Here is a 26,406-nt window from a genome sequence, read left to right as displayed (position 1 = left end):
GATTACAAAATGGTACAGCCTCTTTGGAAGACAGTTTCATTGTTTCTTACAAAACTAAACATGCTCTTACTGTACAATGCAGCAATCATGCTCTGTGGTATTTACCTAACAGAGTTGAAAACTTATGGCTGTGCAAAACCTGCACATAGATGTTTATCTGCACATAGATTTATTCATAATCTGCCAAAACTTGGAAGCAATCAAGATATCCTTCAACAGGTGAATGGATAAACAAACTGTGGTACACCCATACTATGGAATATTATTCAGTGAAAAAGAAATTAGCTACTAAGGGATGAAAAGATATGAAGGAATCTTGCAAGCATATTGCTAAGTGAAAGAAACCAATGTGAAAAGACTATATACTATATGATTCCAATTATATGATATTCTGGAAAAGACAAAACTACAAAGAGAGTAAAAAGATCACTGGTTGCCAGGGGTTCAGGGGGAGGGGGGGAAGAGATGAACAGGTGAAGCACAGGGCATTTTTAGAGCAGTGAAACTATTTCGTATAATACTATAATGGTCGATATATACCATCATACATATGTCAAAACCCACAGAATGTACAATACAAGGAGTGACCCCCAATGTAAATTATCGACTTCAGTTAATAATAATGTATCAATATTGGCTTATCAATTGTAACAAACGTACCACACTAATGCAAGATATTGGTAATAGGAGAAACTGGGGGGAGGGAGGGGGAGGGCAAAGGGAGTCTATGGGAGCTCTCTAAACTTTCTGCTCAGTTCTCTAGTTTCTGCTAAAACTATCCTAAAAAAACAGTCTATTAATTTAAAAAGAAAAAAAAAAAAGAAACAGTGAACTTTGGAAGCAAAAATGACGAAATCATGTCAATTTATATCTTCATCAGTAACGTATGATACAAGAGTGGCCATTGTGCGGCACCCTTCCCATTACCATCTGACCGCTTTATATGCAAAACTGTTAGCTTGTTTTTGCTTTACTATGCAGTAATAATTATTTGTTTATAAATGAGTTTGAACATTTTTCACGTTTATTGACTATATGCATTTCTTATGTGAATTCTGTATCCATATCTTTAGTACACTTTTCTTTTAGAGTATATGCTATCTTCATCTGGGTATGTAAAAACTCTCTATATTATATACATTAACCCTTTATTTATTAGAAATATTTTTCTAGTTTGTGATTTCATTTTGATTTTGTTTATGGTCGTTTTGTGATTTAAGTTTTATTTACTCAAAATAATCAATCGTTCCTTTTTTAAATTAATTAGTTAATTTATTATTTATTTTTGGCTGTGTTGGGTCTTTGTTGCTGTGCACAGGCTTTCTTTAGTTGCGGCGAGTGGGGGCTAACCTTCATTGCGGTGCGCAGGCTTCTCACTGCGGTGGCTTCTCTTGTTGCAGAGCACGGGCTCTAGGCGAGCGGGCTCAGTAGTTGTGGCACACAGGCTTAGTTGCTCTGCGGCACGTGGGATCTTCCCAGACCAGGGCTCGAACCCATGTCCCATGCACTGGCAGGTGGATTCTTAACCTCTGTGTCACCAGGGAAGTCCCAATTGTTCCTTTTAATGTTTATAAATCTTGTAATACTTTCACTGATTCATTTTTAATACTTTTGTATGCTGTTTGATTCATATGGAACATATTTTGATTTATAACATGAGCAAAATACACTTTTAAAAATTAGAAAATAGCTAGGAAATGAACAATTTAAAAACATTCTTTACATATGACTTCTGTCTGGCTGGTAAAGAAATAGCTACATATAAGCTCTTCCTGAAGTTACTGGAGCCCGTCAAAGAATCTTGCTCTCTCCCACTCCAATCTCTGACCCTTAGGATACACATTAAGGCTATTGCTAGGGGACATACATTTTCAGGTTAAAACTTCTACAAGCTTTTTTGGTTTCAAGGGAAGAATATAAGCTTATACTGTTGTTGTTAAACTTAAGGTTTGTTTTGTGATTTGATTAGTTTCCTATTACATTTTGACTCTGAAATTATTTTATGTTAAATTTGTTTCCAAAATACCTTGCAAATTATATCTCTAATGTACCTCCATCTTCCCCAAATACTGTTCTCTCTAATGGCCTTGAGCCCATTACAGGCAAACTTATGAGTTATAATGTAAGATAAGTAATGTCTAGGGAGAATGTGTGCTTCTCAACTCCTCCTAGCTCCATTTTCCAAAGATAGAAGATGAATGTAAAAGCTAAAAATAAAAGCTTGATCTCATTCAGTTTGAATTAGACTATTCTATTTTGAGAATGTCTGACCAAATCCATCTCCTATAATACTTATGTTCCTGTCAGAAGGCGGTAATAAAAATGGAATAAAAATATACTGTTTAGAATATATATATATATATATTATTTATATTGTCTGCTAAAAATGGGTGAGTAGGAAATAAGACAAAAGTTACAAAGTCTTGCTGAAAGTCTTGCTCACATCATGGGTACTTCAATGACAAAGATCAAGCACAGCTAGCACAAATTACAGTGCCTGTGTACAGAGTCTGATATATAAACAAAATAAATTATACGATCCTGGAAATATTTTATTTTTATATGCTATAATAGCCTTTATCTGAAACTTTCATCTAAAATCTTCTATGTCAAGCTACCAATTATTTGTGTGTATGTGTCTGTCTGTGTAGGTATGTATTTAGATACACATACATATATACATGTTCTTGGTGTTTGAGCTTGGATCAAATCACATAATATAATTTTTCTGGTTCTACCATTTTCTCACCTGTTAAAACTAGGGCAATCAATTGGATAATTTTTAATGCCTTTGTACCTCCAAAATGGTATAATATTCATCCACAAAGACCTAATGAAATACACTGTTGGTTCAGGTAGAGTATCTATTTACGTCATCATCCATTTATCTTGTTTATAAACAGCATTCAACAGTGTGGTGTAGAGAATGAGTACAGTATAACTGGCTAAGGAGACAGGTTCTAGGCTCAGGCTATCTTGGTTAAGTGTTGGCACAGCTGGGTTTTTGGAGTGTGAACTCTGTAAGTCACTTAGCTTCTCCAAGCCTCAGTTTCCTCCTCTGTAAAATAAGTATAATAACAGCACTTATCTCGTGTGGGTGGTTGTGAGGAATAAATTATATAATCTATAGAAAGTATGTTGCGCAGTGCCTGGTGTTCAGTAAGTAACGACTATTATTAGAATCATGGAACAAGAAGACTAAAATGAAACGAGATAAATGAAGGGGCAATGGAGAACAATGCACATAGAAATATTCTACTTTTAAACATAAGACTTGGCATTTATTTTTGCTCTATCTGAAGCCCCACTAAAATGACACTAAAGAAATTAAGAAGGATAAAGAGGAAAGGAGAGAGAACATTAGATGAGTAATGATGATCAAATTTGGGGAGATGGAAAGCAAATAGGTAATTCATAATTAATTTAGTAGAACAAAGCAAAGCTAAAACATCAAGTACCTGCACAGAAGTAGCCAGGAAGCAGTAAGCTGCTCTGCATCAGGGTATTCCAGAAAGACTCAGGAAATGGAGGCCTTGTGTATTTCTAAAGGCCAGGGTAAGGGACAGGGCAGCAAAATGGGAGGACTGGCTAAAAGTTTATGGTAGAAGCTGTGAGAACACCAGATGTCCTCCCCACGGAGTCAGGTAATAATTCGTTCTTTTCCCCTAAATACATTTAGAGGCTTAATCTCTGGGTGAGGTTGAACCAAAGGACTTTAGGCTCCAAAAGGATATCTGGCATGGCAGGAGGGAAGGTTGCAAACTGAAAATATAAGCATAAAGTAAGATTTACAGATATATAGATACCCCAGATTCCCTGCCCCACTCACCTCTCAGAATACTGGCAGATAGATTTATATCTACAAGTCTGTAGTAAGACAATCGCTCTTTAAGGGAATTAACAGGACCAAGAAAAAAAACTAAGATCATTTTTGGATCCCTCGGTTAAAAAGTAATATCTAACCATCTACTAGCTAACAAATCCTGTGAACCTTACAAAGTGCTTTTCATTGGTTTTTTAGGGCCTCAGTCTTAAATACGAATGGACAGCCAATGATCGCCAAACAGTGAAGGAAAATCTCCAACATGAAAGACAGACATCAAAACAAACAGAAAAAAAATGAATTTAAAGAAACAGCAATAATTCAGGTAACAGAAGAAATGACTGAAGAACTGATACTAATATCCTTAAATGGAAATGAGGAAGTACCGCATCCACAAAAGAACATAAAACTATATAAAGAGAAGATTTAAAATACAAGAAAAGCCTCCTGGAAATTTTAAAAAATACATGATATCAGAAAAAAATTCAATAGATGTTTGGAAGATAGAGTTGAGGAGTTTTCCCAGAAGGTGGGAATAAAATATGAGGAGATGGAAATTGGAAGTCAAAATTAAAGGAGATTAGAGAATAAATCCAGAAGGCTTAATAGGTGACTTAACAGGAATTCTAGAGAGAACTGAACAAATGAAGGAAGAAAATGATCAAATAAATGACACAAGAAAACTTCAGAGAAGAAAGAACATAAGAGCCTGCACAATGAAGGGAAAAAGACTCCCAGCAGAGATCACCCTGAAATGAATACCAGAGGTAGAGAAAAGACTCTAAAATCTTTGAGAAACAAACAAACAGGCCACATACAAAAGCCCTGGAATCAAAATGGCACAATAGTAACAACATTTTGCACATCAATCAAATGTAAGTGAGGAATAAAGGTATTTTCAGACATACAAGGTTTCAAAACACTTAATGAATGAAATGCACCCATTCTCAGGAAACCACTGGATTATATAATCTCTGCCAAATGCTGGCAAGGCTGTGGAACAAGAGGAACTCTCATTCACTGCTAGTGGGAGTGTAAAATGGTACAGCCACCTTGGAAGACAGTTTGGTAGTTTCTTACAAAACTAAACAGATTCTTACCATATGACCCAGCAATCATGCTCTTGATATCTGCCCAAAGGAGTTGAAAACATGTCCACACAAAAAACTGCACATGGATGTTTATAGCAGCTTTATTCACAATCACCAAACTTTGGAAGCAACCAAGGTGCCCTTTAGTAGATGAACAGATAAACTGTGGTACATCCAGACAATGAAAATCCAGTGCTAAAAAGAAATGAACTATCAAGCCATGAAAAGACATGGAGGAATCTTAAATACATATTACTAAGTGAAAGAAGCCAATCTGAAAAGGCTACATACTGTATGATTCCAACTCAATGACATTCTGGAAAAGGTAAAACTGGGAGACAATAAAAAGATCAATGGTTGCCAGGGGTGTATGCGGGGGAGGCAGAACTTTTAGTAAAGTGAAAATACTTTGTATGATATGATAATGATGGATATTTGTCAATTATGACATATGTATAAACATTTGTACAAATCCATAGAATGTACCACGCCAAGAGCAAACCCCAAGGTAAACTATGGACTTTGGGTGATTATGATGTGCCGATGTAGGTTCATCCTTGATAACACATCATTCTGGTGAATGATGTTTATAATGGGGAGGCTGTGCATGTGTGAGGGCAGGGAGTATAAGGGAAATCTCTGTATCTTCTTTTCAATTTTGGTGTGAATCTAAAACTGCTCTAAAAAATAGTCTTGAAAAAAAGGCAGTAAAAAGAGCAGACAAAAATATGACCAGAAACCAAGAGAAACAATGGTCAGAAGTTCATAGGGGATTCAGACAATGGAGTTATCACATACCAATTTAAGAAATAAAGTTACTTAATAGTACAAGTTGCAGAAGGAAACAAGAGAATGGAGCAGAAAAAATAGTCAAGAATATAAAAGGTAAAAATTTTCCAAAATCAATGAAAGATATCAATCCACACATCCAGGAAGATCAGTGAGCCCCAAGAAAGATAAATGCAAAGAAGACTACACACAGGCACATCACAGTCAAACTGCTTAAACCAAAACAAAGAGAAAATCTTTAAAGTGGTTAGAGAAAAAAAGTGCCTCCCAAAAAGCGACAATAAGACTTAAAACTGACTTGTCAGTAGAAACAATGAAAACCTGAACACAATATTTTACAATGAATTCATTCACCGATTAGACAAATATGTACTGAATACCTACCACATGCTAGATACTGTTCCAGGTGCTTGGAACACATCAGTGAATAAAACAAAGAATGTATGTTACATTTAATGTGTAAAACTATATAATAAACACTTTTAAGGGAAGAAATTGTATAAAACATGCTTAACAGTCTATTTAGATAATACACTTCATTACTGCTGTTAGAATTACAATTAAAGTGTTAAATTTAATAGACTTATGACTAGTACTTTTTCAGTGATGGATGAGATTCTTTATAATCAAGTACAGTCTATGTATTAAAGAGCCTAAGTACTAGGCTGGCTTTTGGGTAATGAGGAGTCATGGCATTTCAGAGCTGATCTTCTAGAAAACCCCAGAGATGATCTATAGTCCAGACTCCTCATTAGAGATGAAAAGGAACAATATATTTAACTCAGTTTCCAAGGTCACACAAAGTAGTTAGAGACACATCTTAAGTCCCAATGACTCCTGGTCAAATGTTCTTTGTTGTGTTTGTTGTTTTCTTCATGGGGAGAGGGGTTTAATTTAATTTTTATCAATGTAACGTGCATATAGTTTTAAAGGTAAAATGATTTTATAACATTTAAAACAAAAAGCAGCAGTCTCCTTTCCTTCCTCTGCCCACCTCCAAGTTCCAGTCTCCAGAGAGGACCATGTTAACTTCTAATATTAATAATATTCTTTTGTTTGATAGAGTGTTACTTGCTGTGTGATAGCTAGTTTATCAGTGCACATAACTCATGTGTGTGAAAATAGTCCATTTCAACTTTTTCATTTTGCAGTGCATGCTTTCCATTGAAATGCATAAGCAGGATAACTGGTAGGTTACTAGCAACCCTGTTGCTATATGTACAACAGGACTATTAACTAATGAAATTGATTTTCATGTGTGATTTCATGTGTGATTAGACTATAAGACTAGTTACTTACATGAGATAGGAAGCTGGCTGCAGACTGGGCAGCAGGTGATGGGTGTAGAAGGCGTGGTTTCACAGAAGAATTGGAGGTGTACCCAGGGCCCTTAAGTTCCTGGAAGACAATATACATGTGAGCAAAATAACTGTCAACCTACAGTGAGAATTGTGAAATCAAAATGTATTTTTGCAAATATAATTTCAGTCTTACATGTTGAACTTCTACAAAGTTTTAAGCCAAAGTATTAAGCAAGATGATTCGGGTGTATATTACTCTTTGGGGACTAAACATGGGCTTAGGAAGATGCCTTCACACTTCTGATGGATAAAATCATTCCAGATGTGAAAACATATCTCAGATGGGATGCTACTACGTTGGTTTCTAACTTTGACAAACACTCCACACTACTTCTGACATACTACTGAGAAAGACCCTCTCCAACTATGGAGTGCTCCTGCCTGTGAAAATATCCAGTATTGAGATCTTAAAGTATGTCTGCAACTTTAAAATATACTCAAAAGCCAGACATATACTCCAGTGGAAAAATCTACTATTTTTAAAGAAGACATGTTTTGTCATGCAAATTACATCATTTTTTTAATTTTCCAAACAAGCCAAACATACTTGACCTCCAGTATACAAATCTCTGGTTCCCCAAGGTAGGTACTTCTATGTTTCCCTCATTCAGTACAGACTTAACAAAAAGCATGGTGCTTCAATTTGTTACTATATGCGAAAAGGATAGGTATAATCTGTACAATGCACAGATTTTATCATTGCTAATATTAGATAATGTTAAAAGTACACTTGAATGTATCTAAAGTACATGGGGAAAATATGAAAGTATATCAAACCAAGGCATAATTTTTGCTTAAATTACTATTTTTGATGAAAAAAGATCTTACTTTTACATCCAAAGTGTGTTGAAGTTTTAGGCGCACTGATTCTTGTTCCTGATGCTGTATTATATCTTGACATTCTGCAAACTGCAAAGATGCCTACAATCAAGCAACCACATGTGGTTTACCCTCCATTCTTTATGCAATTTTATTTTATTAATATATAAATGCAGAGTCGCCACCTATTCAAGGAAACTTCCCCTGTTCTTGGCACACTGTATTACATTTATCTATTTATTTATGTTTTATTCAGAAAACTTGAGAGTAATTGGAGGCCATGTCTTTATCCTCTGTAGCCCCAGCATCTACATGGCATTTAGTATGTGGAGGGCACTCAAAAGAATGAATGAACTAAGGATGAAATGAGCAAACAGCTTCAGCAATGTAAAAACATTTCTATAAAAATAACCACAACTGAAATTCATTGAGTCAATATATCATGTTCTAAGACCTAAGTTTCAATAGGTGGGATCACAGGTCATTTTCTATCACCATGAAGGCTCTGATTTCTCAAGAATCAATGACTAGTCTTGGTATATTTTTAGGCTTCCAGAGTTTTCAGGTGACACAAAGAGAGATTTACTTCTCTACGATAAATGGCAAAGACAAATACAGTGTCATCATTGATCCTTCTCATTATTTAAGCTGTGTTCCCCACCTGCACTTTCTTTTCTTTTTTTTTTTTAATTGATTATTTGTTTTTTTTAATTTTATTTTTGGCTGTGTTGGGTCATCGTTGCTGTGCGCGGGCTTTCTCTAGTTGCGGTGAGCGGGGGCTACTCTTTGTTGCAGTGTGCGGGCTTCTCACTGTCGTGCCTTCTGTTGTTGCAGAGCACAGGCTCTAGGCGTGCAGGCTTCAGTAGTTGTGGCACGTGGGCTCAGTAGTTGTGGCTTGCGGGCTCTAGAGCTCAGGCTCAGTAGTTGTGGCGCATGGGCTTAGTTGCTCCACGGCATGTGGGATCTTCCCGGGCCAGGGCTCGTACCTGTTTCCCTTGCATTGGCAGGCAGATTCTTAACCACTGTGCCACCAGGGAAGCTCCCCACCTGCACTTTTTGAACTCCACAAAGTGCCAGACGTTAGCATTACTTTATCTATGTATGGATATTATTAACAGACTGTATTCTACCTAGTATTCAAGTCCTTCTTTGATAGTAAGTTAGATTGGTGGTATTTTTAGTTATTCAGGTCACGAAGGATACCAGGAGCATCTTATATCTTATATCTGACTGCTCTTGTGACCTGTTAGCCAGAAAAAAGATCATTTTGTAAAAAGTATGCATCATGACTATGTTTTTAAAGCTCAGCCTTCTGTACAGGATACAGTTTTTTTCTTGTGTGAGGTGACTGGGATACAATACAGTTTGACAGATTTGGTTCCTATCAACATGGACCTTTCATTCAGAACAATTCTACTTGGTTAATAACTATTTAGTTGATAACTATTTTATATATTTAGTTAATAACCACCTTATCAAGAGCAACTTCCATATTAGCAAACTTTTCTTTCAGTCGGCGTTCCTGAGATCGTAGGACTTCTAGTTCTCCCACCATCTTGTTTTTCTCTGTTGCAACAGTACTCAGTTCCTGGCTTAATTTTGTCTTTTCTTCTTTTAGAAAATGGTTTTCCTACAATTACAGAGGAGAAAATATCAGAAACAATATGCTGATGTAGATGCTGAGATGTGATGGAAATATAAAACTATTATGTAAAGATCTGAACTATAGCTTAACTGTATACGGATTGGAGTTGGGAGCTGCTAGAATTATGTTACCATGTTCTGTCTCATTTTTATCACTACTAGTTTATTACTTCTTTGTAGGCTTATTAAATCTTTGATAAAACCTATGAACTATGTAATAACTGTGCTGTCGTAAAAAGAGACAGTGTTGTGGTGAATTGAGACTGAGTAATCATATACCAAATCAAATTGAAACTTCTTTAAAATGACACAAGAGATTTAAAGAAGACACACGTATTTGAAATCTTTATGGTTTTTCTATTTTGTTTCAAGGTTGAATATTAATTTCACAAATGGTTAAATATTAATTTCACAAATGCCTACTATAGACCCTCTGGCATAAAAAGAAATAGGACACACAGTTCCTGTCCTCAGAGTCACTGTGATCCAGTGATGAGAATGAGCTTCCTGATAAACTGATGGAGAATCTTTGGTATCTAACAAAGTTTCATTAAAATTAGTTCATTCCTTTAAAATACATCATGAAATGCGTAGAAAAGAACAAATGCATAGTAATCAAGTTAAAATATAAACCTGAACTTACTGAGTCTATATTTCTTTCTATATGTTTATTTTTTTTCATAGAGAAAATGTTTAATGTGAACAAGGTAGTAGGTATCACCACTGTAATACACATTTTGGATACAAATAGTTTTTCCTTTTCTGATGAGAAAGAAAGAAGGACTAATTTTTCAAGCTGCCTCCTTCCTGTTTGAGGGGAATGTCATCGAGCTTTGATGAACACTTTCCTTTACTAGGTGCAGGTGTTTCTGGTGACAGCAGGCAGTAACCTCTTACTGCCCTAAGTACCCTTGGGGAGGACGAGGATAAGCCCTGCTTTAGGTTCCAAATAGGCAAATAATGGAAGAAGAAAAAGAAAAGAACACATTTAGGATAAGAAATGGAGGGGAGAAAAAAGTGGGAAAGAACAAAAGCACAGGAAATAAATAAGTCCATATGATGAGGGGTATGCACAAATGTATGTATATATTTGTTAATACTTAGCCTCATTCTAAAAAAAGTATTTCAGCATTTTCGGTATGGGGAAAGCAATTATTTTAGTTGCCCTTATTTTCTGCTTATGCTGTTTACCTTCTCATCTCCATTACAGTCAGTTCTGTTATAACTCTTTTTCTAAAAGTGCAAATTTGTTCCAAAGTGATTGGTGTTATCAGGGAACATTTGAACATAACACAAATTTCACATTTACTTATGCACAGTTTCATTTATGAGAAATACGGGGTCAAGGCAGAAAACAGCACCCAGCTAAACAGAGCTGCACAGAAATACACACAAAGCATACATACACACTCTTCAAACAACTATCAGCTCCCTCAGTTTACCTTGGGTTATGAGCTATGTCCATGCACATCCTGTGTTACAGGAAACCCACCTTCTACCCCTTCTTAACAACTCCCATGCTGCAATTCTTCAAGGCACAAGCAAACTTCCAGTCTTTTTTAAGATAAAGGGCCATCCTAATTGTAGTATTTATGTATCTCTTAACCATTTAACATGTGTAAAACAGTGCTTCCATTTGCATTAGGTTCCTGTTTTCCTTTTGTCACTGATGAAGTTCGTTAGTGTGGTGCTCCTAATCCCACTGTTCTGATAAGCCCCATGGTGGTTTTTATGGCACAATTTTGCATAGCGTGGTGATTTCAGGAACACATATGTTGCATTAGAGCAGAACTGAATATGCTTTGTTTATAACCATTCCGTCTCTCTACCATGAATATCCTTTCGCCTACTTCTTGCAGTTAAAATATTAGCTCTTGGACAGCTACATGTAAAAAAAAATGAAATTAGAACATTCTTTAACACTATACGCAAAAATAAACTCAAAATGGATTAAAGACCTAAATGTAAGACCGGACACTATAAAACTCTTAGAGGAAAACATAGGAAGAACACTCTGACATAAATTGCAGCAATATCTTTTTCGATCCATCTCCCAGAGTAATGGAAATAAAAACAAAAATAAACAAATGCGACCTAACTAGACTCAAAAGCTTTTGCACAGCAAAGGAAACCACAAACAAAACAAAACAAAAAAAAACGCACAGAATGGGAGAAAATATTGCAAATGATGTGACCGACAAAGGATTAGTCTCCAAAATTTACAAACAGCTCATGCTGCTTAATATCATAAAAACAAACAACCCAATCAAAAAGTGGGCAGAAGACCTAAATAGACATTTCTCCAGAGAGGACATGCAGATGGCCAAGAGGCACATGAAAAGATGTTCAACATCACTAATTATTAGAGAAATAAAAATCAAAATTACAATGAGATATCACCCCACACCAGTCAGAATGGCCATCATCAAAAAATCTACAAAAAATGAAATGCTGGAGAGGGTATGGAGAAAATAGAACCCTCCTATACTGTTGGTGGGAACGTAAATTGGTGCAGCCACTATGGAGAACAGTATGGAAAAAACGGAAAATAGAGCTACCATATGATCCAGCAATCCCGCTCCTGGGCATATATCCGAAGAAAATCATTGTTCAAAAGGATACATGTGCCCCAATGTTCACTGCAGCACTGTTAATAATAGCCAGGACATGGAAGCAACCTAAATGTCTATTGACAGATGAATGGATAAAGAAGATGTGGTACGTCTATACAATGGAATATTACTCGGCCATAAAAAAGAATGAAATAATGTCATCTGCAGCAACAAGGATGGACCTGGAGATTATCATACTAAGTGAAGTCAGACAGAGAAAGACAAATATCGTATGATATCGCTTATATGCGGAATCTAAAGAAATGATACAGATGAACTTATTTACAAAACAGAAACAGACTCACAGACTTAGAGAATGAACTTAGGGTTACTGGGGAGAAGGGTCGTGGGGAGGGATAGATCGGGAGTTTGGGATTGACATATACACACTGCTGTATTTAAAGTACAATAGAGAACCAACAAGGACCTATTGTATAGCACAGGGAACTCTGCTCAATAATCTGTAACAACCAAAATAGGAAAAGAATTTGAAAAAGAATAGATACGTGGGGACTTCCCTGGTGGCACAGTGGTTAAGAATCCGCCTGCCAATGAAGGGGACACGAGTTTGAGCCCTGGTCTGGGAAGATCCCACATGCCGCGGAGCAACTAAGTCCGTGCACCACAACTACTGAAGCCCACACGCCTAGAGCCCACAACAGGAAACTAAGCCTGTGCTCCACAACAGGAAAAGCCACCTCAGTGAGAAGCCCATGCACCTCAATGAAGAGTAGCCCCTGCTCGCCACAGCTAGAGAAAGCCCGTGCACAGCAATGAAGAACCAACACAGCCAAAAATAAATAAATAAATATATTTATTTTTAAAAAAATGAATAGATACATGCAAAAAAATAATAAAAGAGGACCAAGGAAAAAAATAATAAAATAAAATAAAATTCACTCCAGAGTAGTTACAAAAAAAAAAAAAATTACTAGCTCTTTCAAGGTCCTGCTCAAATGTTCCTTCAGGAACTTTCTCCTCATTCTCTCTGTCAGGAATAAACTCTTGTCTTTCTTCCATTGTACTTTGTATCTCTGCTACATCTTCTTCTGTGTTGCAGTTTACTAATGAGTGAACATATTGGCTTCCCCCATTCCAAGGACAGAGACTTACCTCGTTTGCATTTGCCATGGCCTCTTCTAAAAATTGTATCTTGCTCTGAAGGGCATCTATCTGACCTCTTTTAGCCGTAATTTGTTTTTGCATCCCCATTGCCACTTTCATAGCTGGAAAAAAAGGAACTAAACTGAATCTTAGTTTCTAAAGTTTCTAAATTTTGAGAGGTGACTATAATTTGATGGTCAAACATTATGAGAAGGTGACAGGTAAGATTCCTCTAAGGCACGTGGACAGTTTCAAGGAAGTGTTCACAGAAAATGTCTTCAGATTTCACAATATTGGGATATAACAATTTTCAGCAATTACTCAGAGGTTTTGAGCTCAGAAATGTATATAAATGATGATGTTTTGTGATTCCTTGCTAGAATTAATTTCATTGGCCATCATAATTTGCTGTATCTCCAACAGTAATAAATAATGCTGACCAAGTTCATACTTACACATATAGGAAATATATACACACAAAATATATACAGTCATAAAATGAAAAATGTATATAGTATTTTTACTAAAATAATTTTTCTAGAAACTGATATATAAAATACCATGCAAGACATCTACTATAAGTGATCTTTTAAAAGATCCCAGTGATATCACAAACGATTCAATTTCCAGTCTCATGGTTACCGTCATGTGCTTGGAACTTACTGCTGTTTCAGAAGTCAAACTGGCAATGCAAGCATATATGTGATTATTTTACTAAAACTGATGACAGGATGAGAATGTTCTAGACAGGCAGTAGGCACTGAATACTTAAGATATGGCAGGCCACTGAAAAGATAAATAAAGCTCATCCTTGTTTGGAAATTCACAGTCAGGGACCTTATGTTGTTTCTTGGAGTCAGCTGAGGAAAGAGGTTTGGAAATGCCACTGCTTTGAGTTAGGTCCAGTTAGAGCTTAGAGGTTAACAAGAAAAAGAAAATGTGCCATTCTTTAAAAGCAAACTATTGGAGGATGAAAGGTGTGACTTCTTCCCAACAAGATACAGTTCTTATAGCTAAGCTGTCAAAGACAGGGTTAATACAGGCACAGTGCGCTGATTGGTTGGCATCATTTGCTCACCACTTTGAAGAATTTTGGTCTGATTAAGTGGATCATGGTTGGTCTTCAAAGGTAATTTTCTTAATAAAGTTTTTGTTTTAAGGTGATCTTAATCAATGAAAATAGGCATTCGAGAGCAAATACAGGATTACCTAGTTAATTTAACAATGGTAATGCGACTGGGGCAGTTGTGGAGAGGCCTGGAATACACTGAGGACGAGACTCTGTCTGGTGGAGGGGACGAGGGAACAGACCCCAGATGGGCCTCTGGAGTGATCTCTCCAAGCCCCACCATTTTCTTGGTGTTAACCAGCGAAGAAAGAGCTGAATCTCCAAGAACCGCACAAAATATGGACGCGTCAAGAATTTGCGTGCCATCTTTGTGCAGGGGCCATGGGAATCTCCTTCAGTATCTTTCCAATTTTGGTATATGTGCTGTTGAAGTAAGCACAAACGTAAGTCTTTTAACATGAAAAAATACTGAGAAATAGAAAAAATGTAGCCTTTAGTTAAATATTCATTCTTACAGTCAGCTAATATAGCCATACAAACAACGATATGAATAATATGAAACAGCAGCTAACCTTCTGTCTCTGAATTAATATGGACAGCAAGGTGAAAAGGGAACAAGTAAGGGGTTGAAGGGACCCCTCATCCTAGCAGTTCAATTCCCAGGGCTCCCTCCCATCTTCATCTCAGAGAAGGCATTGGGAACTGACAATTAGCCACAGGTACACAGTTTATGTAGATAATAACCGTGTGAAAAATAAGGTGTTGAACGAAAATTATTGGTAACCCGTCTTTATATCAACACTTCCTTAAAAACAATTAACTGGCATTTATGGACATTGAGGTCTGTTAGAAATTATTGAAATAGCTACAGAAAAAGAAAGATTCAGATACTTAAAGATTAAATTAAGTAAATGGCAATTTCCCTCAAAAAAAAAAAAAACAAAAACCTGCGAACTACTGCTATATAACACCCATCAGTGATACTATTTACCTATTGTTGTATGTCTCTCACAGCATGCTGCCCTGTGAAGAGGTGAAAGGCAACGTATCTAGGTTTGTGTTTTAATAAATCTAGACCAAGGGAATTAAAAACAAAAGGAAAAAAGCTACTAAAGCATACCGTGACCATCAGATCCTTCCATTGACTTTAATGCATTTCTTGTTTGTTCTAGCTCAGACTGTGCAGATTTTAATTGCATTTTCAGCTTATTTGTAGTAGTTTCCATTTCTTCACTTTTGTTTCGAAAATTCCTTTTTAAGACTTCATAGTCCTCTGTACAACGTGATAATCAATAATAGTTGATTAATTTTTTCTACTCCATTGTTATAAAGTATATTTTATTTGTAATTAATGATCACAGAATTTTAGAGCTGAAAGAGATTCCATTTAGTTACATCATTTGTTACAGAAATTAGATGTACATACACATTTCCAGGCATCTGACTCTTTTTAATCTGCTTGGGTGGATCTTCCTCCTTTACCCACTTATTATTTACTGCTTTTTCCCAGCCAGTATAATTGGCTCACATCTATTTCATCTTAAACCTTCTTGGATAATCATATCTACCACAACAGATTTAACCTCCAGCTGTAGGTAGATGAAATGTCCACCACATGGTAAGTAACCTGAGGCCGCCATGTGTCTTATCTGATTTTTTTATCTCCAGTAACTATCAAAATACCCGGCATTCATTGTTCATACCTAAGAATACACACACACACACCCACCCACACACACATATACACACACACACTTATTCAACTATCTATTTATTTATATTTATCTATTTATATATGATAGATAGATTTACATATATAGGGAACAAACAGAACCAAGACCTCTCTGCTAAGATCTAACTCTGTCTAACTAGACACTTCCACGTGGATGTCCTGGTGCCCCCAGACCAACGGTATCACACTGACTGCGTCTCACCCTCCTGCCCGCAAGTCAACCCCTCCTGGTTTCCTTCTCTCAGCTGTTGGTATCACTGTTCTCCCAATACTGCAAATTTAAAACCTGAAACACATACACAGTCCCTCCAATCTCCAAAAATATTCTTAATTCTTCCCTCTCCTCTCCTTCTCACTGCCACTGCCTCGGTTCAAGTTACCATCACCTTTCCCTGGGACTACAGCAAAACCCTCCTTAACTGGGTGGCCTCTGTTCCTTTAGGCTTGCCTTTCTCTCTTTACCTGCCGACCATGTCCTTCTAACATGTAAATTTGATGACAACAATCTCTTACTTAATATCTTTTGCTGGCTCCACATTGTCTGCCTCATTTCTTAGTCCTCATTCCTTTGTATTTTTACTTCCATAAATACTTCTGAGGTCACATTATGTTATTTTATGCCTTCATGCTTCTGCCCATAATGTTCTCTCTGCCTGGATTGCCCTTCTACCTCTTTTTCACCTGCCAAATTCCTTTTCCTCCATGAAGCCCAGTACAGATGTTCCCTCCTACAGGAGGCTGATTCTCTATCCTCTGCCACATGTGCAGCCAGCACATGTCCACTGTGCCTCACCCACTGTACTGTAACCTGTTCTATACGGGTCTGGTTCTCAACTAGCCAGGAGCCTCACTGCTGTTTCTAGGGCCTGTCTCAGCATCTGGCATAGTAAGTGTTCAGGAATCACAGATGTATGCGTGTTTGTGTGTGTGTGTGTGTGTGTATGTGTATGAGAAGTAGATAATACCTATACCATACTATTGGTGAACTAGGAGTATTTCATTTTAAAATTTAAGGCCTTGGATTTTTCTGTTTCAAGAAATTTGCATAAGCCTGTTTACATGTGTTGCTTCGTTATTAAACATCTAATCAAGCTATCTGACTCAAAGGACTCAAGGTTTCCGCTTCCCTCACCCTCCTCTTGGAAACTCAGTGAAGAATTTTATGGACACTGAAGACTGACTAAAGTTAGTGGTTAGTAAGTGCAAGCTGTGGGAGGGCTTCAAGGAGAAGCATCAGGATTTCAGGTGTCCACTGGGACAGCGTAATTATCCATGTTTGTAATTGGGATGAGGAACCATTCTTTCACATAGTCCCAGGATCCTCATTGAACTTCACTGATAGCACTCCTATTTTTTAGCAGAATTTGAATTGGAGTAACATACCTGTAAGGCTGTTTAACTCATTCCTACTAGCTTTCACCTCACTTAATAAATGATCTCTCTCTTGTCTGATGTCCTTCACTGCACGGAGCCGCTCAGAGCCTGCGTTCACCAGCTTCACCTTTTCCAGCTCCAGGTCACTCACTCTGGCTTCAAGCTCCCGTATCTTTGCATCTTTTTTATCTTTCAAAATCTAAATATAGGGATAAACACAAAGGACAGAGTAAGAAATAAAAAAATAAAATATAAAGCAGCAATAGTACGCTGGGAAACAAAAGGAATATTTGACTTCCTTTTAACCTTAGATGTTAATTCTCAGTATCACTGACCGCAATCCTCCATGATTCCTATTCTTTGTACCCATTCATTCAAAAAAAGGTATTGAACACCAGCACCCACTTTGTGCCAGGCTCCACTTTATCTGTTGGAGATAGCGTAGCAGGGGAGGTAGGGGAGGCCCTAGGTGAGCACCTCCTTGTTTTACTCCCAAAACACCTCACCTGCGAGGCTTCCCCTGCCCTGGCCGTGTACAGCAGTAATCAAACAGTGTCCTCGCCCTCGTGGGGCTTTAACATTCCAGTGAGAGGAGACAGATGAAACAAATATTTAACAGCCAGATAATGAGGACAAAAAAGAATTTAAAAGGTGAGAGGGTAGACAGGGAGGGGGCTGCTACGTGAGCTAAGTTGGAACGTAGAAGAGAGCCTGCCGGCTACCCGGAGGAAAGCCTGCTAGGCAGGCTGGCTGTTGGCTGTTCTGGAAACTTGGATTTTGAGAGGGTTCCCACCAGTCTAACTAATAAAAGTGGCCCGCTCTGCCTAAACTGTTCTGCAAACAAAACGATTTATGCTGAACACCTGTTTTCCTTTCGGAAGACTGTATTCACCTGTCCGGTAAGGAGTACCTAAATGACCAGCTCCCAGTATAAAAACCCTGCAGACTGAGTCTCTAATGACCTTCTCTGGTTGGCAACATTTGACACATGTTGTCACAACTTGTTGCTGGGGGAATTAAGCATATCCTGCGTGATTGCCGGAGAGGACTTTTGGAAGCTTGTGCCTGGTTTCCTCCGTGTGCTTTTTCCCTTTCCCGATTTTGTTTTAGATCCTTTCATTGTAATAAATCCTATCCATGAGCACGACTATCTGCTGAGTACTGTTTGAGTCCTCCTAGTAAATGATCACCCTGTGAGTGGTCCTGGGGACCCTGCCACAGTTGGTCAGGAAAGGCTTCTCTGATGAGCAGAAACCTCAAAGAGGTAAAGGAGCAAGCATGTGGTAGGCTGGGGACAGCTCCAGGCACGGGTAATGTGTTCAAGGAACAGCCCTGGTCCAGGAGGATCCCACATGCCACGGAGTAACTGAGCCCGTGGACCACAACTGCTGAGCCTGTGTTCTAGAGCCTGTGAGCCACAACTACTGAGCCTGCATGCCACAACTACTGAAGCCCGTGTGCTCCACAACAAGAGAAGCCACCGAAATGAGAAGCCCACGCACTACAAGGAAGAGCAGCCCCCACTCACCGCAACTAGAGAAAGCCCGCACGCAGCAACAAGACCCAATGCAGCCAAAAATATAAACAAATTATTTTTAAAAAAAGAAAATCAATATTAAAAAAAGATTTGTGATTATCAGAGGCAGGGAAAGGATGGGGAGGGGAAATTGGATCAGGTGGTCAAAAGGTACAACGTTCCAGATATAACAGAAATAACTACACTTGTGATGTAATGTACAACATAATGACTATAATTGATACTGCTGTATGGTATACTTGAAAGTTGCTAAGAGAGTAGGTCCTAAAAGTTCTCATCATAAGGGAAGAAACATTGTTTTATTTAATTGTTTTTGTATCTATATGAGATGATGGATGTTGACTTACTGTGGTAATCATTGCACAATATATGTAAATCAAGCCATTATGCTGTATACCTTAAACTTATACAGTATTGTGTCAATTATATCTCAGTAAAACTAAAAGAAAAAAATTAATTGTACATGACTTGTCTCCTACTAATTACCGTGGCAGATACAGGTAACATAGAGCTTAGGAAATCAAATTTTTAAAAATTGGTTCAATAGTTTTAAATTTTGATAAATATTTACTGAGCACCTGCTGGGTGCAAGGCACAAAGTCCTGGGGCAGGGGTACAAAGATGAGTAAGATGTGTACCCTGCTTGAAGAAGTCTGCAGTCTTATCGGGAAGAGGAGACATTGCTATTTACACACACACACACACACACACACACACACACACACACACACACACACACACTGCAATACAGAACGTGATCCAGGCTATAACAGGTACAAATGCAGTATAAGGTTCAGAAGAGAGAGAACGGAATGGGGGAAGAGAACTAATATTTTCTAAACATCTTCCACAGGTCAGGAACCAAGCTAAATAAATCCTTGATACATATTTTCTCATGTAAGCCTCAAATAACCCAATAGGTTTGGGGGGTTTTGTTTTCTTTGTTTGCTTTTTGGTTTACAGACATAGAAGCCAACGTTCAGCAAACAGTCCAGTGTTTTACAGTTATTGAGTGGTGAGAGATGGGGTTCAAATTTAGGTCTGTTTGAAGAGGGACAGAATGCTTCTTCAAACTGTGGGATCAGGAAAGGCTTCACGAAGAAGCTGGATTTTCTCTTTTGTGTCAGCAGTTCTGAACCATCTTGGGGCCATTCCTTGTGGAATCTGATAAAAGTATGGAAACTTTCTCACAAAAACGTATATGCACACTGACACAAATACATTCAAACAATTTCAGAGTGTCCACAATCATCTTACAAAACCCCTTTCCAGTCACTTAGGTCATACTTACTCATGGGAAAAAAGATATTTCAGAAGCTAAACCACCAAAACACTCTACAGACCTTAACTTCCTGTAGCTCCAGTCTCCTATCATTGATCTCTTTCTCCAGCTGGGCTTTCTCTACTTGCATAGCGCCAGCCGTCCGTCCGTGCTGGCCCACCAGCTGCGTCATGTTTTCAATCTGTTGCCGCAGGATCTCGATCACTTTGTCCTTCTCTGCCATCTGCAGCTTGAGGGCCTCGCATTCTGTCTGCACGTTTCTGAGGTGAGCCCCTTCATTCTTCAGATGCTGCAGCTCCTGCAGCTTCAAGTCCACCCGGGAGCGCAGCTTCATGATCTCCGAGTTGGTGGCCTCGATGGCTCTCTCTTTCTCCTGGAATGAAGCTGTCAGGTCCAACACAGTCCTCTCGGAGCTCTCCAGGCTCAACTTCTTGGCTGTCAACTCTTCTACTACTTTGCGGAGCATCTCTTTGGTGGATTCAAGCTGAGCAGTCAAGGAGGACACTTTTTCTAGACTTTCATTCTTTCCCTGAATTGCTGCCATCTGATTGTGAAAGAAGAATTTCATGAATTTAGGCAGACAGAGGTCTCGAGATACGACAAGTTAGCGCAACAACGTGAAATCATGAATCTGACCGTGTCTCAAATTGTTCTGCTGTCAGAACCTCATAGAGACCATAGACTGACATGTGTTAATTAGACCAAGGTGGAGAGGCCTTAACTGAATAATAATGTTCCTCCTCTAGAGTGGTTTTCTAGCGTTGGGAGGAGCTTGGCAAGTTTCCCCTGAGGATGTTTTCCACACCAAGTTAAGTTAGGATAACACTGGCAATAGTGGAGAGTGTGGTAGGATTGAAGACAAACTGCCCTTTCTATTTCCCTCCAACCTGCCCCTTAATTCCGGGGGAAAAACAAAAACAAAAACAAAATCTGTTTGAAACCTTCAACCCTGCTGTTCCTCAGATCTCCCTATGGTTTGATGCTTTTCTGAAATAAGCAATTACTAGGTTACAAATTTCTAGGTGGAAATGAAAAGGAAAATTGGATGGGAGTTTCATTACACAACAATGGACAAAAACGAGATAAAGCTTAACATTTTAAATTTAACAAGTCGTCAAAAATATAGACGTAAACAACAGGTTTTTATAAGTTGCTCACAGAATCCACAACTCTACTTTGGGGGAGACCGAGGAGGAGCCGCCCAGCCCCGCCTGACCTGCCGTTCCACCTGGCCCTGACACTCGCTCTTCATGGCCTTGAGGAGGGCCTCCAGGCGCTGCACCTCCATGTTCCTGTTGTCCAGCTCCCGCCGCAGGTGGTCGATGGTGATGCTGTTGCCTGTGTCCCGGTCCCACAGACGCTTACTCTGTTCCTTCTCGAGACTCAGCTCCTTCTCTCGTTTATGCAGATCAGCCTACAAGAAACGAAGATAAGTTTTTTCCCTAGTATTAAATAATTAAAGTAAAATTCTTATTTTCCTTCCTTACATCATTTTTGGAGTTGCTATGTGATTTGAGAAGCCTTTGACTTTGGAATCTGATTCCCTTTTAATGGCTTGATAAAGAAAAATATTTCCTAGAAAAATAACATTTTGTTTACTTGTAATTTCTAGCATTACACCTCAAGGGACTAGACCCCAAATAGTATATAATGAAGAGGAAACTACAAATCATCCTGCTAAGTTTTGAATTTTCTAACAAAGGCATTATGCTTCACATCAAGTGTACTCCTGTAATAAAGAAAAGCTTGAAGGAAAAGCAACAGTAATTTGGTTGACTGCTTCAGAAATAGCAGAATAGTGTCTGGTATTGGGATTGGAGGGGCAATTGGGTTGTGAATAGAATACCTCCCTCTTCAGTTACTCAAGAAACATATAGTGAGTGTTTACTGTTGGCAAAAACTCCATAGTCGGAGAAAGAGAAAAAAAAGACACACAGATATTCAGAGAACTTTTCACCCAGAGAGAGATAAATGGACAAATAACTGGAAGTGGCTTTTCACTGAAGAGACAGAGCTAATGAACAGCAGAGAGAAATGATCGAAAAGGAGATCAAATGCTTCAAGACGGCATCTAAGTTGGACCTTGCGAACAGCTTGGAGATGCAGAGATTAGGAAGAAGGGACTAGAAAGACGCACATGGGGTTTGCTTGGAACACTGGGTGTATGTGGAGAGAAGACACTGGAAAGATAAGCTGGGGCCACATAATAATTGAAAGGCAGGGAGTCTGACTTTATGGGGAGAGTAATTTCTGAGTGGAAGAGAGACACAATCAGAGCTATAGTTTAGAAAGATGAATACAGGCTGGACGGAAGAGGGAAGAAACTAGATTTAGGAACCGAGTGAGGAGATGCTGCCACACTGCAGGTATAATGAGGGGCTTGGACGAATCGGTAGTGGCAGCAAGAATGAAAAGGAGGGGATGGTTATGAGGACGGTTCAGACATTTAACCTCCAAGATTTTCAAATTAGATATGAGGACACTGGGATACACGCAACAGGAGGGAGAGAAGTGAGGATCATCCCAAGGTTTAGAGCTTCTCTCCCACTTGCCAGCTCTCCCTTTACGGCATGCTCTTCAAGCCCCCTGTCGGCCTGTCCTCTACCAGCAGAGGGCGCTGTAGCCCGGAATAAGGTTGGGTGGGGAGAAAAGAACCCTATTCTATAGGACCTCTAATAAATATCACACGAAGGGGTACTAATATCTTCTTTCCTAAACTTCTCAGCCTGTCGTATCCCTAAACAGAGGGCAGAATCTGGTTCACTACTCTCAGAATCCTCTCTTCTTTCCTTCTAAAAAAAATTTTTTTACCTGAACTTGCATTTAAATTTTCTTTACACATAATTTGTATGAGTTTCGGATGTTGTTCGGCTTTGAAATGAACACTCAACGTGATTTCAATTTAGCAGAACACAGTACCTAACTGAAAGACTACGGGTGTTTGAAGATTGGCTTCACCTAACTTTTAAGCCCTAACAGTTCTGCTTAAATTATAGAATACTATATTTTATATGTAAAACTTGAGTAGTGTCTAGGATATTGTGTTGTGTATAAATGTACAACTATGTGGTAAAATTTGTAATTTTACAAATAAAACTAGTTTTGTGAACTACTGTGGTAAAAGTTTCCCAGAATTAATCTCATTCATATTTCAGAGCATCAACTTGCCAAGAGCTTTTGAAGTTGATCGTCCAGATTTCCAGATTCCTGACTGAACTGATCACGTTCCGTCCGTGCTTCCATTAGTTCTGAGTTTGCAAGAACTAACTGCTTCTCCAGCTCTTCTATCTAAAAGGAAAGCACAAATCAGTCTGACTACGTCAATGAGTAATATAAAATAAATATAGTCTTTGGAAAACAAATGGTATTATGTTGGGGCAGTGGTATTATTTGGGGGGCAAAAATAAAGTTTATTGTGATGTATTTTGCAAAGTTTTCTAAATTTAAGATCTATGTAGAATTTAGCCAGACAAACTGACCAAAATGAAATACTTGGTACTGTCAAATCTACTGTCAAGGATAAAACTGACTGATTGGTTTGGACGCAACTGTGATTAAACCTTCTTAAAGAACATATGAGCAAGACTAACTTTTTCTTAATGACTATTTTAAACTGGACTAAGTTCATTTAAGACCTTCATGTATTAATTTAGCACACACTTATTAAGCACATTATATATAAACACATATATGCAACTATCTCTTTGATAAGTGGTAAGTATGAACACTTAGAAGTTATCTGTGTGTGTGTATATATATATATATATATATATCTTTATCTACATACATACATACATGACTTAAGAAAATACTAATACAGGACTATCAAACAGTTTCCAATTCAACAGAGTAGTATTACAGCCTATAGGGACTGGAATATAAATTTTAATATATACATTGGATATATTTTAAAACTGACTCTGTATTTGACTGCATGTTATATATAAAAAAAGTATTTCACAGGAATGAGATAAAATAAAACATGAGGTGACCGACTGAAATGTGCTCATAGATTCTCATAATCCTATAAAGAAGTACTTTCACTCTTGTGCTCCTTTGGGGGCATACACAGAAAAAAGCCCTACAACAATTCACCCTCTGTGGCACAAGTAGCTTCCCAAGATAAATGAATGAATAGTATCAGTTGATATAACCTCTTCAGCTCTTTTATTATTGGGAAAGACTAACTCAGCACACTTAGTAAAGACAGTAGGAATAGTTAGGAAAAAACCCATAATCTTTCACTTTGGGTAGACAAATGTGATCAGACACGAAATGCGATCTTACTAAGAGTCAAACACCTTGGGTTCTGAACCAGCTTCTGTCACATAAGCTCTCTGAGTCTATAATTTGAGTCTAAATTATACATTTTTCACCAATAATTTGAAAAGAGTATTCTAGATGATCTTTTAAATTCCTTTCAATTCTGCTACTAATACTTTTTAACACAAGAAGAACAGTATTAATGAAGCTGAAATTCCATCTTTTCCACCTGTCTTTGGAAACAAAATATGGTCAAAGGAACCATATTCTGAGCTATAAATTTAACAAGAACATTTTCAACTTGAAAAGTTACTCATATGACTGAAACAAACATCTTCTACTCCTAGTCTGGTGTAAAACCGTTTCTGTCTTTGAGCAAAGTATTTGTATATGCGCTTTAAAAGCTCCAATTAAGACTTGCTATTTTATGTCTGTTTTCACCTTTTAAGAAATCCTGGGTAACCATTTGATGTTAAAATCTATGAGGCCAAAAAAATAAAAAGAAAAGAAAAAGAGTCAACTCGTAACTTTCTAAGTATCAGAAGTTCCTCCAGACCCCTGCAGGAACACTTGTTTTGTAGTTGTCAGTACTGACTCAACTGCTATAGCTCTGCTTTTACCTTTCACTTTTTAGAGTAAAAATATTTATATTAATTAATCATTCAAAAAGATAAATGGAGAGTGAAAGGGAAAACCATTGAAGTAGCAGCTGAGCTGATACAAACAGCTGTTAAAAACACTATAAAGAAAAGCCTTTTAAAATGTCCAGAATAAATACTGACATCTGAGATATAGTAAAGGTTTTTTCTTTTTTTCTTTTTAAATAGCAGCACTGGTTTTCCCTTTCACCATCTATGAATCTACTTTTTGTTTTGGATCACTGGACAAATCGGTACTGGGATCTCATTCTAATCTTACAGTGATTTTAGGTATCACCAATCGTGCCAAATTGTATCTTTTGTTCTCTGTGCTCAAAAAGACACAGTTATGGGGTAATAAGGGATGCTGCAGGTGAGCATGGAGGTGCATTGGCAGAACTATGCAAAGAGGTTTGCACAGAATCTTCCCGCAGAGTATATAGCTCCAGCCAGTGCTACTAAATCTTTACTTTTTGAGTATGAAATTCAGCCCCAAATGCTTTCAAAGTAGGAAAAATAAACTTAGAATCAAGATCATGAGATATTTTTGTTGTCAAAAAGCGAAAGTTAAGAGTAAAGCCAAATCTACAGAGCCAATAGTGACAGCTTCTACTGGTCCAATTTCGTAAAGGGGAATTCTGGAGGTTCTCCTAAAATGGAAAGAGAAGAATAGAAAAAACATTACAGTAAAACACTTTCGTATGTCTGAAGGCTACGTCTAAAATGTTCTTTGAAACACAATTTCTATTTTCATCAATATGATCTGAAGAGAAACACTGCCCTCCTAAACAAGTTTTCTCTAAACTTATGCATTCTAGTTGGGAAAGTTTTGTTCAGACCTGTCATCAGTTTTTTAAAAATAATACTTTTTTTCTGAAGGAATCTGACCTCAGGAGAAAATAGTAATGCTGCCTGCCTCTCATAAAATATGTTGATGTATAATATCAACATACCCTTATAAGTCTCTTTTCTCACAAACCTCACTTTTAATCATAGCTTTTAAGTATTTTCTCCTTATTGTTATTTGGACAGTATATACGAAAATGTGCACTGAAGCAGTGGAAAATAAAATATATTTTAAAGTTTTAATAGGCTTTAGCAATGTAAAGTCAAGGTACATGAAAAATAAAAGAAATTAACAAAAGAATCTGTCTTTAAAAATTCTATATTCGATTTATTGCAACAAAAACATTTCATAACAATAGAATTTTTCATGAACCCAAACTGAAATACTTTTGTTAACTTGCTTGATCTTCTTTGCTCAGTTA

General features: G+C 37.7%; 1 protein-coding gene and 1 non-coding gene across 2 annotated transcripts in view; both read right to left on the bottom strand.

Moving 5' to 3' along the window:
- CCDC158 (coiled-coil domain containing 158) overlaps positions 1-26,406 on the bottom strand; it is a 77,808-nt gene that overhangs the window by 33,627 nt on the left and 17,775 nt on the right. The window contains exons 8-16 of the mRNA XM_065878100.1: positions 23,406-23,525; positions 21,454-21,651; positions 20,299-20,781; positions 17,428-17,617; positions 15,433-15,585; positions 13,253-13,365; positions 9,355-9,513; positions 7,893-7,985; positions 7,003-7,101 (exon numbers count right to left, since the gene is read on the bottom strand). Coding sequence (XP_065734172.1) covers positions 7,003-7,101; positions 7,893-7,985; positions 9,355-9,513; positions 13,253-13,365; positions 15,433-15,585; positions 17,428-17,617; positions 20,299-20,781; positions 21,454-21,651; positions 23,406-23,525 — 1,608 coding nt within the window. The remainder of the gene's footprint in view (positions 1-7,002; positions 7,102-7,892; positions 7,986-9,354; positions 9,514-13,252; positions 13,366-15,432; positions 15,586-17,427; positions 17,618-20,298; positions 20,782-21,453; positions 21,652-23,405; positions 23,526-26,406) is intronic.
- Positions 14,644-14,751, bottom strand: LOC136124017 (U6 spliceosomal RNA). Its single transcript, XR_010655964.1, has one exon. It is a non-coding gene; the product is annotated as a U6 spliceosomal RNA (small nuclear RNA).

The sequence above is a fragment of the Phocoena phocoena genome, chromosome 5, assembly GCF_963924675.1.
Source record: "Phocoena phocoena chromosome 5, mPhoPho1.1, whole genome shotgun sequence".
Taxonomy (NCBI): Eukaryota; Metazoa; Chordata; class Mammalia; order Artiodactyla; family Phocoenidae; genus Phocoena; species Phocoena phocoena.
Note: the sequence above shows the minus strand (reverse complement) of the source record. Positions and strands in the feature narration are given on the sequence as shown.